The 16,441-nt window shown below is 43.6% G+C and overlaps 1 protein-coding gene and 1 long non-coding RNA gene across 7 annotated transcripts in view; one reads left to right on the top strand and one right to left on the bottom strand.

Moving 5' to 3' along the window:
- The window catches only part of FRMD4B (FERM domain containing 4B), a 207,768-nt gene that overhangs the window by 120,868 nt on the left and 70,459 nt on the right, over positions 1-16,441 (top strand). For 5 of the 6 annotated variants that reach the window (XM_048857685.2, XM_048857684.2, XM_048857682.2 and 2 more), the window contains 4 exons: positions 1,780-1,845; positions 2,889-2,983; positions 5,356-5,448; positions 10,203-10,287. In XM_048857685.2, coding sequence (XP_048713642.1) covers positions 1,780-1,845; positions 2,889-2,983; positions 5,356-5,448; positions 10,203-10,287 — 339 coding nt within the window. Of the gene's footprint in view, positions 1-1,779; positions 1,846-2,888; positions 2,984-5,355; positions 5,449-10,202; positions 10,288-15,079; positions 15,107-16,441 lie in introns of those variants that run through there. The other variant, XM_075130232.1, reaches the window with a different exon arrangement.
- LOC142072673 (uncharacterized) overlaps positions 1-16,441 on the bottom strand; it is an 82,196-nt gene that overhangs the window by 58,753 nt on the left and 7,002 nt on the right. The window lies entirely within an intron of this gene.

The raw sequence follows: 16,441 nt of genomic DNA, 5'->3' as shown, positions 1-16,441 counted from the left end.
AAACAGGGAATCATCATCAAGTGGGTATGTTTCCAGTGGGGTCCCGCAGGCATCAGTTCTTGGCCCTACGTTATTTAACATTTATATCAATGACCTTAAAAAAACTAAAATGATCACTGATAGGGTTTGCAGATGACACAAAAATGGGGGAATGTTAAATCATGAAGAGGAGAGGTCACTGGTGCAGAGCGATGTGGATTGTTTGGTACATTGTATGCAAGCAAACAACCTGAATTTACATATAGCCATATTAAAATGCATTAGAACCCCGTTTATCTGATCCTCCATTAACTGGCTCTCCATGTCAACCAGGCAACCAACGCACACAGGTCCAGAAGGGGGTGATCTCTGCAGTGCCCACTAGATGGCGCTGCAGCATTGCACTTTCCCATTCTCTGCTTTATCAGGATTGGTTTCAGAGTAACAGCCGTGTTAGTCTGTATTCGCAAAAAGAAAAGGAGTACTTGTGGCACCTTAGAGACTTATGCTCAAATAAATTGGTTAGTCTCTAAGGTGCCACAAGTACTCCTTTTCTTTTTATCAGGATTATTGATTATCTGTTCTGGCCCCTATACCAGTTAGATTGAATAAACGGGGTTCTGCTTTATATGCATCTAGGAACAAAGAATGTTGACCGTACTTACAGAGTGGGGGACTCTATCCAGGGGAGCAGTGACTTCTGAAAAAGTTTTGGGGGATAAACAGCTGAACATGAGCTCCCAGTGGGACACTGTGGCCGAAAGAGCTAATGCAATCCTGGGTTGCATAAACAGGGGAATTTCGAGTAGAAGTTAAGAGGTGATTTTACCTCTGTATTTAGCACTAGCGTGACCTCTGTTGCAATACTGTGTCCAGTTCTGGTGCCCACAAGTGAAGAAAGATGTAGATAAATTGGAGAGGGTTCAAAGAAGAGTCATGAGAATGATTAAAGGATTAGAAAACATGCCTTACAGTGGTAGACTCAAAGAGACTCAATCTATTTATCTTAAAAAAAAGAAGATTGAGTGACTTGATTACAGCTCATAAATATCTACATGGGGAATAAATATTTAATAATGGGCCTTCAATCTAGCAGAGAAAAGTATAACACAATCCAAGAGCTGGAAGTTAAAGCTAGACACTTCCAACTAGAAATAAAGCATACATTTTTGACAGTGGGAGTAATTAACCAATGGAACAGTTTACCAAGGGTGAGAGTGGGTTCTCCATCACTATTTTTAAGTCAAGTTGGGATCTTTTTTTCTAAATGATCTGCTCTAGGAATTATTTTGGGGGCAGTTCTCTGGCCTGTGTTATACAGGAGGTCAGACTAGATGATCACAATCGTCCTTTCTCACCTTGGAATCTCTGAATAAATGTCTTGTTTATACCCAGGGCTGGTTGCTCTGCTGGAGCATGTGAACGTAAGAACATTGCTAGCTCTGCGTGTAAAGGTATTAATAAGTCTGGATTATTTTCACTACGCAGGCCAAGTGCAATGAAATTACAACGGAACTGCAGCTCTGCTACAGCTTTTGGGTAATTTTCATCTGATCCTGAGAGGTGTTAAGTGCCCTTAGCTACTGTTTGAAGTCTATGGGAGTTGAGAGTGCTCAACAGCTGGGAGAAAGAACCTTAGCCTTCCTGTAGGGAGTAGATTCAGTTACCAAGACATCTTCCAATGTGGCTCAGTAGCAAGGACATCAAAGCCTACTGTTATAAGTACTGTAATTGCCTTCTGCAGCTTTTAAATGGAGTTTCCTCCATTCCCTCACCACTGACATGTTCCTTTCTTTCTAGATGACAGAAGGCAGGCACTGCCAGGTGCAGCTCCTTGATGACAGGAAGTTGGAACTGCTGGTTCAGGTAAACACCCTGTATGGGACATCAAAAGCATCACTTTGCCCAACACAGCCTGGTTTTATAGTGGCATCTATGCTTTTTAATGCAATCCACTGAATTGTATTTTACCAGCTTAAATGGACACAGTCAAACTTTTCTTAAATGTCCATGGGTAAAGTTTTCAAAATCGCCCAAGTTCTGTTTTCAGAAGCAATGGTGGACTTATGCTCCTAAATCTCATTGGCTTCTGAGTGCCTGCATCACTTTTGAAATGGGACTTAGACCCCAAAGTCAAAGAGGTGCATCTAAAAAATTTTAGCCCTAGTCTGTGTGACTAACAACCCCTCAGATTACTAACATGGAATGAATTTTAAAAATCTAAATCAGACTTCATCTTTTTGTTATTTGCTTGGACGATGACAAACAGACCCGTCTTGTGTCACTAGATTCATGTTCTAGCTCTTGGTGCTGTTACATTTAGACATTTTTCAATAAATAGCTTTTCTCACTACAATTTATAACACATTAAGTTCTTCTGAGTTTCAATTTTAAAATCTATTTGAAAATGGTCTGTGTTTTGGATTGTGTTTTGGGGTGGATGGTACCTTGTCATAAGGGGGGAAAAAAGGGTCCAGTTTTTCAGGGGTATAACAGATTCTATATTGAAAAGTCCCTCCTGCAATAAAGTCCACGAAAAGCCTGAATTCAGTCCAGTCTTTCTCCTAGACTAGCCACTCCTTTCCTCTACCTCTTTTTATACATTTCAACTGGTTTGCGGAGGCTAACAAACTTAGTTGCCTCTGCTCCCCAACCATGTAGTCATTTATGTCTGGTTCTAAATTTCTGCAGTTCTGAAAGGTAAACCGGGGTTTGGGGTCTTGACTGTACTTGGGAAGTCAACACCCAAGAGCACGAGGCTTCATGGCACCTAGCTGGGTAGTAGACTGCATCATGGTTCTTTAAACTATGTGGCAATGTCCCTTTAAGGTAACATACCCAGAGAAGACTAATTTAAAAATAAAATGGCTGAGCTGAATGTAATGATGTGCTGATGATTCTCTCAATAGCCCAAACTTTTGTCTCGGGAGTTACTGGATCTGGTGGCATCACATTTCAACCTCAAAGAAAAGGAGTATTTTGGAATAACATTTATAGATGATACGTAAGTATCTGTATTTCTTTTTTTAAACAATTGGTGAAATGATTGTTGCAAACCAATGTCTCAGTCCATCCCACAAAGCACAGAAATTGGACTCCAGGCCAAGCCACAATGATCTAAAGATGACTCCTGTTTTCAAAGATGGTTTTCTCCCCCTTAGAATGGTCCTCAGCTGAGTCAGGATGACACACCATGACAAAACAGAAGGGCAGTTCTATAAAATCCTGCTTGGGTTTATTTTGCCCTTTCTTATTTGTCTTACAAGTGAAAGGTGGAAAAGTTGATTGTGTTCTCTCCTTCACATGCTCATGCATGCCTTCTCTGTACAATTAAAAAAAAACTGGGGGAATATGCAAGCATTTTTAGTATTTTCTGGCCTCAAAGCCAGTATAAACAAATCTTTAATCCCGAACTGGCATAACGGCAGAGAAATCTGAAGTCAGATAACATAGTAATAAACTGTCCCTTTTTCTGTGCCTTTTGCTTATTTTTGTAGAAGTCTAAAACCACTTTGCAGTCTTCCAAAAACCGCTGCAAACACAGCATGCATTTTAACTCCTTAAATTCCTCTCTCATCCAGTTGTTAGTGAAACCTTCGAGCTGACTGACATTGGTGGGCATGTTGCCTAGTCTCAGTGTGCATTTTACTGCATGACATTGCACGAGTCACTTTATACTCCCTCATAATAAGCATTTCCAGTGCAACCACATCCCAGCTTCCAGAAATGGCAGAAGACCCGTGCCAAAAACAAGCCCAGCTCAGGAGGGGTGGAGGTTTGCAACAGTAGCCAGTGGAACTGGATCTTGGCCCTAGTTACATCTTGATTAACACCAGCCCTGTAATACCTGCCCTACCTAGGACATTTCTCGCCCTTTTCAGCACATCCCTTATCTCTGTAGGTCACACAGGAAGTCTGTGACAGTAAAGACACCCTTAATCACAAGACCAACTTTCTTCCCATTGTACAAAGCTGTGCGTCAACCCACAGCTGTAGAGGCAGTGCCCTCCCCAGGGGTTTTGGGGGTGGGGTAGGAGAGGAATAGTGGGGGGTGCTCTTTAGGATGTCGTCTTAGCTGGGTATCACCCCTGTGTGAGGAGGTGTCTACTTCTGAAGCCCTTCTTGGCACTATCATGGGTGTATTTTTTGAAGAGCTGCTTTCCTCCCAGGGACTCTTTTGGGAATGTTTTTGCAATGTCCTTGCCCTTTCCACTGTCAGAAAATGTTTTCTTCCAGCATTTCTTCTATAAATACCTCTGGGATGATGTTTGGACTCCTCCCAACCTCCCAGGAGAGCTTCCATGAGACTTTTTTTCCCTCGTTAATTGCTTAGTGGCGGTTTCACCTGCTGAGATTTTCCAAAGCACTCCCTGGGTATTTCATAAGGGCTGCTAGGATCCCAAAAAAGCAAGCGGAAATTTTGACAAATGCCAGAGAATTTATAGACATCTGCTAAAGATGCCACGTGCCTGTCAGTGTTTGGAGTGTGAGCCTGTCACCTCTGGGGGGCAGTCATGCTGTTCCAGCTTGGGGGCCTGTCCCCATGCCAGAACCTCTCAGATGGCAGCACTAGGCATCACTGAGTGCCTGTCTCTCCGAGCTAATCCATGGGGCAAAGCAAGGAGCAAACCATGTCACCCACTCTGTTCCCGCTTGTTATTAAAAATGGTGCTTGTGGAGGCATGTATTCTCTTCTCAGTCACTCCCTGTGGACACTGCCCTAAACTGATTCAGCCACTGCAGTGTTCAAGAACAGAGTCTGTATGGGCACCTGCCTGACTAGATAATAGTGCCTACACTGACAAGCCGTGCTATGAAATGTGGGTACCTCGCCCTTCTCTTTCGTTTGACTTGACAATTGTCAAGAACAGGCTCTTCATCTTGGGGGTCTGCATCAATAGACGCTGGGAAATGATAGCACAACGCTCTGCAATCTCATCGCGGACATAGTGATTATGGAACCAGCATCTTTTCACTCTAAAGGGCACCCATCCTTGGACTACTTGCCAGATTCTCAGCTGGTGTAAATTGGAATGGCTACTTTGAAATCGGTGGAACTGCTCCAATTTACAACAGCAGGGCAAGATCTTGCCTTAAGGTGGAGGGGAGACATATTAGTTCTTCTAATATGCAAAGTATATCAACGTCTGAAAGTGCTAGTAAGTAAACAGACATTTGGCCAAATCCTGCCTCGATTGAAGAGTTGAAAGTTTTGTCCCAGACTTCAGTGTGAACAGGATTTCTCAGTCCAGCTCTTTTAAAATGCTGGTTTGAGCAAATGCGAGCGCTGAAGGGAATCTGTTTCAGTATTATTAATGGAACCTGTTCCTCTCCCTCCATATCCCCCCACCCTCCACTCCCCATTTGTTCCTACAGAGGCCAGAATATATGGCTGCAGTTAGATCATAGAGTTCTGGATCATGACTTGCCCAAGAAACCAGGTCCAGCAACTTTGTACTTTGCAGTTAGGTAAGTAATTGTTTTCTATATGTTTCTATATATACCACACATTACAGGTTTGGTGTCTTTATTATTTGGTGTATTTATAGCTTTTTGTTTCAAAGGATTAATAATTAATTTGATAGAGGATAATTAATTGATGATTAATTCGACAGAGGAAATAAAAGTCAAAGCCATATGTGTTATTTTTAGAAAGCAATTAACTCCTGGATAAATGCTGGTTAGCTATGAGATACTTTGGAAATTTGGTTGTTCCCTTTTTAAATCAAAACAATTTTTTATTAAATTAAACAGACATTCGAGTTTTTTTTTAAAGAATCCTATACTTAAAGAGCTTCCTTACCTGAATTGCTACTAACAACTTTGATTAGTTAAACTATACTAATTCCTAACCATTAAATTTACTTTTCCCCAGTTATGCTGGCTGCTACTATTTTCCTTTTCAGTCAGTCTGAAAAATGAAATTAGGCTGATCTTTTCCACTCTCCAGTACTAATATGACACAACTTCTTGCTAGATTTTTGCTGAGTTTGTTAAAATTTTTTGTAAGGCACGCTGAGAGAACAGTGATTTGTGTAGCATAGGTAAGTAGGTACCACAAGACTGCGCTGTCTGTGTTTAGGACATAGTAGGGGATGGTTCAAACCTGGTACTCACTGAATATGCTTTCCTTCTTGTTAGATTTTGTAGCTTCCCACCTTCCCCCATTTTTTAAAAACAAAACCAAAACTAATTTGTTCCCTTTAAATGTATTTATTACAGGCCCTTTATCCCTCCTAAACATTCAGTGCCTCTGGCCAGGAATTGAGAAACTGAGTCTGTGTATTGAAGTTCAGTCACTTACATGGCAACAGGGCAGAAATACTGTCACTGACTTGCCCATCAAATTGGTCACGTGACTAATCTTCCCTATTCTTTCATGAAATGTAAAGAGCTCTATTCCATGTGGGCAGGACCCTGTGTCCTGGCAGAGATCCACTGACCTCGGCCTGCCCTGACTCGCATCAGAGGACTGGAATTGTGCATAGACAGTCGGGAGTGGCGGGGGGGGGCGCAAAGGTATCTTAAAGCCACCTTTACACACCTTGGTTGGGACGGAAGATCTAGGCCAGGACCTGTTAAGATAGAGAAGTGTTCCTTACAAGATGGGAGATTGGAAAGCACTGAAAGAGTTAATATGGAGAGAAAGAGCTGACTTGGGAGGAGAAGCTGCTGGAAGCTAATTTTAAGCCCAAGCACTTTGGGGTAGAGTTTGCATCTTAGGGGCATAAAAGCTTAAATAAACTATTTTAAAATGAGCAAGTAGGTAGTGCATGGAGAGGCCTTTAGAAAGGAAAAGAGGAGGATATAGGAATAGTTAACAATACACCAATTATTTAGCACGGCAGAAAATATATATTCTAATAGAAGTACCTTTAAGATCTGCATCTAGTTCTGACGTTTGAGCGACAGTGGGTTTTCACACCCTGGCACATGCCTTGGCTGGTTAGTGCCCGCATGCTTATCTCTCCCTAACACATGTGCCTTGTCATTGTCTATTCTTCAATTAAACCCAGATGTGAGCCGTCGAAAGGCTAGGGTCAGCGCTGTGTGCACACAGCTTCAGTGGAAAGGCAGAGGCAAGGCTAGAGCGCGGCGCTCATGCTTGGCACGACACAGGCCTGTGTGGGCCATGTGGCCTCCGAATGCTGACTCAGACCAGAACTGAGGTAGAAATGGTGCCGGTGCTTCATACTGCACATCTCCTGCCAGTTTAACGCCTCCTGGTTTGGGGTTTAAACAAGCCTTGTGCCTGCTCGGTATAAAAGGCATGGTTTTAAAACAGGAGCAAGGAAGAGCCATTTTGTAAACACAAAATAACTGATGGAAGGGGTCAAGGAGATTTGCCTGGGGGATAAAGAGCAAATGTGAACATTAGCCTTTTGCGGAATATGCCTTCTCTTCCCCCAGTGCTTTTTAATACCTTTGCCAGAAGAAATTAGCATCCTCCCTGTTCCCGGGCTTTTGTGTAGCCTCCTTTGTCGGTCAGCTTCTGCATTTACACTGCGAGCTCTTTGGGGCAAGGGCCTGTCGGGAGAGAGAGACTGAACTGGGCGTGGGGCCTGGAGGCCCAGTGTGTAAGGACTCAATAAATAGGGCCCCAGGAAGGGAATGTTTTGATTACCTGTGGACTGGGAGTTATGAAACGGCCCTGAAGAGGGGAGAAATTGGCAGCAGGGCATTGCAGGGTGACCTCTGGCTACAAGGAGGTGCTCAGGAATTAGCCACCTTGTGTTAGACCTGTGTTAGGGGACTGGACCATGTGGCCCCAAATATTCCCTCATTCTGCAAAGCCTATGCATTGATCATGAACTGTTCATACCTTGCAGCGATATAGCTAAAAAAGGCTTTACGGGACTGGGTTATCTTGCTTTACATAGATTTGAGAGATTAGTGCTTCCAGAATGATAGATGTTCATTGTCTAGGCACCGTTTCGTAAGTAATGTCCAGTCTTGGTGCTGTTTAGGGTAATAGCCCAAGTGAGTATCAGGCGAAAAGCACAAAGCAAAAGCAACTGACAGAACTTGTTGTTGTTTTTATTATTATTTAGTATTTCCAGAGAGTGACAGCAAGGTGCTTGGCTCTGTGTATGTGCATAAAGTATTATGTCCGGACGCTGGTCTCATTTACGCCAGTGTAATTCTGGAATAACTCCCATTGTATTTACTGGAATTATGACAGATGCCCAGGTAGCTGAGGTCAGTATCTGGGCTGTGATCCCTGCCCATCTTGCCATAGAAAATACTGTATGCTTAGATGGAGGGATTAGAAGATGGGGGGGGTCCCTTGGTAATCCAAGAGGCATGGGATTTAGTTTCAGGATATGGTTTTGAGGGCTGTTGTGAGATTTGCTATTGTTTTATTGGTTTTGTATTTTTAACTGATTAGAGCCTGAAACATGCATTCTTTTCTGGTAGTTTAAATCCAAGTAAATATGACACTGGAGCCAGCCCTGGCCATCTAAGAACGTGACCGTTATCGCCTCATGGCTGCCCGTGTCTGCACAGTGGCAGTGAGGCCAGAACTGAGATCCTCCCTAAAAAGCAGTATAGTCCCCTTCCACTTGAGCTGAAGGAGAATTTGTTTCCGACTCTGACATGTCAGCATCAGTACTGCTATACTGCCAGGAGAGGGCAGAGGCACGCAGTAATGGTACAAGCTCACAATGATGAGCATGTCCAGGAGAGGCCGGGGAGCAAGGCTTCAGAGAGGAAATGTGATTTCAGGAAGGCTTTGATAGTAGATGGAGAGGTTGTTTGGCACTGGAAGAGGAGGGAGGATGGTTCAAAGCAGAAGGGTCCGCATGGAAGAAAGGGCAGACGCTTCAGATAAAGCCTTTGGAATCACCATGTGTAAAGAATTCCCTTAGCAAATCAGCCAAGCGCTTCCTGGTTGTGAGCCTTTGCAAATAAGAAAACACTCGTCCTTTTGAGGACTCCACATTCCTAAGCATTCCTAAGAGCTGTCAAGAGCTCTGCCGCTTGGCCACACTGTAAACAGATGCCCTTGCACCTGCTATATTTAGTCAATCAAAAAGGGGCTTCTGACAGGCTGGTGAACAGAGGGAGCTGCCCCTTGGGGGAAGAAGATTCACTGGATCAGAAGGGCTCAGTGTTGGGTTTTTCATGTTTAGAGAGAGGTCAGATCACACGAGTGTGCCCCTACCCTCTGGTTCTGGCAGCTGAACTCCAGCCCCGTCGATAATAAAACCTTAAACTCCACATGCTGGCAACTGAACCTCAGGGCACCATGTGACAGCCCTGATCATCTCCATCGCAATCCCATGGAATGCCTACTTACAGACACTGATAAGTGTTTAGGGCCCTTTGCACCCCTCCAGCGCACAGTATGGAAGGCTGCTAACACACCTGAGTGCAAGCAAAATGCAGTCAGGGTGGCGCATGGAAGGAGAACTACCACTGTGCAAAATGCTTCCCCAGTCCTGGAGCTGACAGCACTTCCTCCACATAAGATCCCACCATACTGGTTCAGGGCCGGGGTGGCATGGCTGGCAGGTGGGGACAGAGCCAGGAAGCAGCATTCCAAGCTTGTATTATTTCCAGTGGACATTCCAGTTTGTTCTGAGCAATCTCACTGAGTCCTGTCTACGGCTTGTCCCCACAGTCCCCATGGGGGAAGACTGTGCGCACCTATGGACAGGGAGATCAGAGACAGCACACTCCTGAACTGGCCCTTGTTTCAGAGGGAAGGGAAAATCTAGAACAGTGCAGAGATTCCAGCTCTCTGTGCAAAGTATTGGAACTAGAGCTCTCATGAGTTCCTGGACACGATGTGATTCCAAGGTAATGCCTCCGCCAGCCTTCCACACTAGCACTAATCCCTCTGCCACGGTGGATTTTGCATTGGCTTTGTCGAGTTGTAACACAGAGTTTGTGTTACCCTTTTCCAATTCCAGGGTGTCTTTTCTCTGCTTAAGAGGATGTCTTGCCCCTTTGAAATCTGACAAGGCTTTCAAAAGAGATGAAAAGTCGTCAAATAGCTCCTATCTGTTTAACAGGGTGTTTGTCATTCCCTTTTCGCTATCTCTCCTACAGGTCCTTCTGCTTGTTCCCTACTAATAGGCAGGAAATTAAATGCAATAAGTCATAGTTCTTCTGAATCATCTGTACTGCAGGGGAACAAAAAAATGAGGAAATCGGAATGACTTGGGAGGGAATGGAACCTGGGTAAGAAAACAAAGTTGCTTTGTTCTTTTTTTCAGGTTTTACATTGAAAGCATCTCCTTTCTGAAGGACAGAAACACAGTAGAACTCTTTTTCCTGAATGCAAAATCTTGTGTGCACAAGGTAACGTGTGATGTCTTTTGAAACATTTACCCGATATTATGCATTTTCCAGTACTAGAGCCCATCACTAGACTGGCTGATAAATTAGGTATTAATGAAATCATATTTCTAGATTATACTGAAGGATTCAAATTTAAACACTCCTCCAACTTCAGGTACGTAGATGAATGGGACGGGGATGGTTTCAGGATGCGATTTTCACAGCCCTCTGGCTTTCAAAGGGGCTAAACCAAAATCCCAGATCCAAATATACCCAGACTTTGGAGTGTTTGAAATCTGGATCAGAATTTTGCAGCTAGCCCTCAGCTCTAATTGACATCATACATGTGCTTCCCGCATACATGTAATATTAAATGGCTAATGCAAGTGTCTACCTTAATTCTTCATTAATCTCAACCACCGCTCTGCATCAGTGCACAAGACATATTCATTTGAATGTGGTTACTTCTTTCCCTGAAAGTACCCCATAAAGTCAAGAACAAAGAGAACATACTTTTAATATATATATATATATTTATACACAAGTGTATGTACATGGGTACACACTCTCTCTCTCTCTCTCTTTTTCTGGTTAGGAAGTTAACGTTTTGTGTATAGAAAATGCAAAAATTCACACTTTTTTAAACTACTTTTTTTTTTTCATCAGGATGTCATGCTACCATGTTTTAAATAGTATAAATTAGCTCTCCAGAGGAAGGGGAATCTCCCTTATCCTAAGTGAGGATTGTATGGGCACATCAAATAAAACCACAGGTGCCAGTCTGCCAAACTTTTGCTGTAACAGGAACCATGTTTCAATAAACGCCAATGCAGCAGTGTCTAATGTTTCTGTGATTTTTCTGGTACTGTCAAGTCAAGCAGCTGGCACTTCCATTGTTGTTTTTCATGCAACCTGCCTAGTTGTGAAGCGCGGGAAGTGTGGAACTCGATTCTGACAGGTATTAGAGAGAAACGGAATAATCTGCTCATTCATTAACTGGTATAGTGATTCCATATATTAGTTCAAATTCATCCCTGTGCAACTCCATTGTTTGCTAACATTCACACACATCACATTTTAAAGGGTCGTAGATCAAAAACTGGTATTTCTGGCTGGGTGGAAACCTTACACAGAATATTTAATGGCAAGAATGTGGATCTCACTTGTATAGGAATTTTTCTGGGAGAGTGAGAAAAATGGAACCCCACTTCCCACCCCTCACACCCCCTCCCCCCAAAAATGTTTTTTTTAAAAAAGTAAACATTTGTTAAGATTCCTGGACCTCATTGGCCGAGCTTAATAGCCAACAAGTCTCAAGTTCAGTCTATTCGTCCTCTCAAGTAAGTGTCTTGGAAGTTGGTAGAAATTGTTTCAGGGAACACTGAAACACAGGCACAAAAGCACAAAAAATATAGAATTGGAAAATGTAACTGATTTAGTCATGGGATGTGAAGAATATTACCACTGTCCAGAACTAACTTGCTATTAAAATAAATGCTAGTCACATCAAAACATTGGGTTACCTGGTGTGTGTGTGTGTGTGTGTGTGTGTGTGTGTGTGTTTGTGTATGCAGTATAAAAGGCAAGGGGAAAAAACACTCCATATATAAACATATATGTTATCTAGCCAGCCAGGAAGACTCGCATCTGGCCCTGATAAATATTATTATTCACACAGCATAGTTATATAGTATTGAAATGAACTGATGATCATGCGCAAACTGCTGGAATAAACATTGTGTATCATGCAGTAATTTATTTCAGTACTTTGAGTTTCACTGTTTGAATGAGAGTCCTTTTTATTTCGTTAGGCCTGTGCTTTAATTGGTATTAGTGTACAAAGTGCCAGCTGCCTGATTTTGCACTGCACAACTGCCAGAAGATGAGAGAAATAGTTTTCCCTAGTGTACAGTTTCTATAGGAAGCATAAGGAGAGGGAGCTTGGCTTAAAATTCAGAAAGGAGGTTGGCTGTAAAGAAAAGTTTCAGATCAGCCTTGAGATACTAACAAAGTACAGGTTTCAGAGTAGCAGCCGTGTTAGTCTGTATTCGCAAAAAGAAAAGGAGTACTTGTGGCACCTTAGAGACTAACCAATTTATTTGATATTTATTTGAAATAAATTTGTTAACAAAGTACAGTAAAACCAGGCAGCCCTTCTCTTTGTATAACTTCTCATTCCAAGCTGGTGAAACGAAAATGAACCCTGAGCAAAGAAATTTCTCTGTTTATAGATCATTAAAAATCAAAGCAGACTTGTTGTCTCTTAGTCATGCTGGTTAAAACTGAGGCTGCACGGGCATGACAGCAGCAGTGCAGGGGAAGAGTTTTAACATTGCTAATAACATTGAGTGTACAGTCTGGCAAAGACTCAGAAGGAACAGAACCTATGTGAATGGGGGTTTGAAGACAATACTGTAGCACTGTGACCTAAGTCTTCCTTGGCTTCACGTTGGGGTACCATCCCAAAAGATCCTTACACTGCAGGATCCCGTGCCAAGAGAATAAGATTGGGGTCAAGCTTTTCTGAACTCGGCAGTGCAAGCCTGAATATCTGTGGGTTTAGCTATCTCTGCTTGTTGTGTTGGGAATATGTAACCATGTGCTACAATACCATCCCCCTAATTCACCTCAATAAATCCCTTCTTTTTGATTGCAAGCTCTTTGGGGCAGGGACTGTCACTGTTAGTACAGCATTAAGCACAGTAGGGCTCCACCTGGCTGCTGCATTATAAATGTTAACATCTTGGGCTTGATTATTAGTATTTATGCGTACACATCTCTGTTCATGGCAGTAATGCGATTCACAACCATTCTTGATGGTATATTGAATATTCCTAATGAGTTAGATAAAGCCACAAATATGTGGGATTTGCATGTGCAAAAGGACTGATTGTACTTATAAAAATGAGCAATTGGTTGTGTGTGGTTGGAAAATCTGAAGGGTGTCTGGAAATTTGAGTCAAATTAATCTTTGGCATAGCTCCATTAAGTCAGTGGATTTACCCTAGGGATAAATTTGTCCCATTGCCTTTTAACACTAAAATGAGTTACTTTCTGGTTATTTAATGCCATTTGGGGAACAGCTGATCACAGTTATGTGAGATTTCAGTTCATTAGAGAAAATCAAAAATGCAGTTTACATTTGTGTTGAATTAACACTCTCATTTAAGAACTGGAATGCAGATGAGATGATGGGCACCTCAAATGTATTCAAAAGCCACACTAACTCAATAAACATCGTAGTCACTTTCGTTTGTGCTTCAGGGCAAGGAGACGCAGTCAGAGTAAAGGGCAGTATCAGTTACAAAATATAACCAGATTCCCAACTTTAGTGAAGCAACCTACGGCTAGTCACTAATAATGACAGATCAGATGTTCTCTGGTATTTCTCAGTAGTTTCCCAGGTAGGGAAGCTTAGACTTGTGTGGATTTCTTTTTTGTTCTTGTTTTTGTTTCTGTTTTTTGCTCCACTCATATTGAATGCCATAAGGAACCCCAATGTCTTTAAAAGCAACAACCTATAATTGAAGCACATGATGCAGGGATCTCCGTAATGAACCTGTGCTCTCTGTTTACCTGAATGATGAGATATAAAAGGCCGTATCCTACCCTAGATCTTTACATGAAGCTCCCATTGTGGGACAGGAATGCAGTTCAAAACGTGGGTGATCAGATAGGAGGGTGTGAGGGAAGTATGGAAACCTGGATGGGTTGATAAAGACTGCTTAAAATAGCGTCTTAATTATTTTCACAGAACTGTTCTCAATGTTCTTTCACATTTCACTGTGTAAAAAAACAAAGAGAAACTTTAAAAAAAGCCCCAGTCGAGGAAAGCACTTGCGCCTGTATTTAGCTTAAAGTGTGTGCTTAACTTCCGGTGACTTTAATGGGATTTAGGCAAATGCTTAACTCTAAGCATACGTTCTTTCCTGGATACTGATGCTTTCCTGACTGAGAGCCTAGCTGGATGGGTATGTGCAGTTGTGGAGTGAGCCATGTGTTGGTGCTTTCATTTCAGTGGTACTCTATCAATATGGGGTGAAATTCACCCTTGTGCCAAGGACCAGTGCAAGGCTTAAGCGACAGCTAAGTCCTACTTCGAGGGACCAAGTCCTACTTAAATGTGATTTAGGCCTTGTGCCTGTCCGCTGCCTCCGAGGAATTTCCCCCCTAGCTTGTAAAGTACTGTAGAATCCTTCAGGCAGAAAGTGTGACCTAATTACGTAATTATTAAAAAATATGTATTGGCATCACTGTTTACATGGGAGAAGCGCTCCATAGAATGTAGTCTTCGTTTGTCTATGGGGCAGTTTCTCTGAAGCTTGTCTCTAGGTTAGGTCCTATGCTCCGGTTTAGTTTCCACGCTTTTCCTCCTCCAATACAAAGGGAATCCCTAATCTAGGGGAAGGGAGATCAATGCCTTAAATATCTCGGGGCCAGATTCTGATACTTATTCCCGTTCAGGAGCACTTTGCTCCACAAGGGGTCATTTGGATTTCAGTTGGCCGGCTCACAGCATAAAGTAGTACTCAATGTGAGTAAAAGTGGCAGAATCTAACTAGCCTACCAGGCCAGCATCTCCAGGTGCCTGCTGCGCTTTAAGGGAGCCCAGGGTCAGTGTGCACGGTGACCCTGCTGTCCCAGGGAAGTCTGGACAGTCCTTTTGCTGTAGGCTGAACATACTGGTGAACAACCGGCTCATATGGAGCAAAAAATGACCCTGCTCTATATAACTTCTCTCCCTTTTCCTCTCTCCTTGAGCTCTTCCTCCCTTTGGAGCACCAAGCCAGTGACCCCTTTCCATAGAGGAAGCTGGGCAGTCAGACATATGATCCCCATAGTAAGTGTATGATTCACTAGGGGCTCGTGCTCTTTGTATCTTCTGTCAGCCAAGTGCATTGCATGTACCAGGGGCTCCTTGCATCCCTCCATTTCCCCTGCCCCACCAGGTCTCCGTGTGCCACCCTCCCGTCCTCTCCTATTTCAAGGACTCCTTGTAACTCCTCCCACCTCCTCCCTTGTGCTCCCCTATGGTCTCCTTCCCCCATGCAGTTGTTTCCCATTCTCCCCACTTCCATGCCACAGGATCTGTGTGCATCCCATTTGTCTCTTCCCTCCCCAAGGCACAGCGGGGCTCTGTGGGCCCCCCATTCACTCCCTCTGCTACATGCCAGAATGCCTGTGTCACCCCCGCAACCTCCAAGTCTCCCATCCCCTATTCCAGGGTGCCTGTGTAGCCCCTCTATTCCCTACTCCCCGTCTCTCCCCTCCCCCCTTGTTGATCCCTGCTTTGCCCCTCACACACTGCTTCCCCCTTCTGGTCCCCACTTCCTCCACTTTTCACCCCATCCGTCTGGTTCCTGCTACATTTTCTCTGTCCCCACTCTTGCCTCTTCCCTGTCTGGGTCCCCATTTCCCCCTCACACTCTGCTCTTCCCCCTCCCTGCCAGTCCCCTCCCTACAAGCTCTCTTTCTACACCTCTCCTGTTGCAGTTAGAGCCCAGGCTACAGCCATTCTTCTCCCACAGCAGGTTAAGCTGCTGCCTCTGATACGTGTGGGCAGCAGAGTGAGTCTTCTGCCTGCAGCATCGGGGCCCTGATTTTCCTGTGAATCAAGCTTTTCTGGTGTTCGGATTTGCAGCCATAGCAATAGACTTGTGCCCATTGGTGACTAGCACGTTCCCTGAGATTCTGGAATTGACGGTACATTCCAAAGCTAATCTGCTACAGACAAACCGAGAAATGCCTTGAGTTGAGCGTTTACAACTGGCTTCGCTTGGCCAATTAACCATGTTTACTCTCACGCTCCTGCCGCCCCATCTTGACCACAGGTACTTCGGCAGCAAAGTCTTGCTTCTTAATTTCCTCACTGACCTGGCTTTTAGCACTGGCCGGTCTCTTGCAGTGCATGTTATGTAAGGTCCTTGCAGCAAGTAATACCAGGTTACACACCTAAAGAAAAAACTCCTACTACATACTAGCCGGCACAATTCATTCTGTGTTTACTATGCTGTCCACCTGACTTGGCTTTCCCCATTTACCGGGCAAGACAAACAATGCAAATAAAACCCCATTTAACGTGAACTCAGCTCCGCCACTCAGATGTTCCAAAGGAGTGTTCCCTTGTCACTGGCACATGCATGAGTACTGTACTTCAGGCTTTTATAACTCATAC

The sequence above is a fragment of the Caretta caretta genome, chromosome 7, assembly GCF_965140235.1.
Source record: "Caretta caretta isolate rCarCar2 chromosome 7, rCarCar1.hap1, whole genome shotgun sequence".
Classification (NCBI taxonomy): Eukaryota; Metazoa; Chordata; order Testudines; family Cheloniidae; genus Caretta; species Caretta caretta.
This window is presented reverse-complemented; position numbering and strand designations above follow the sequence as displayed.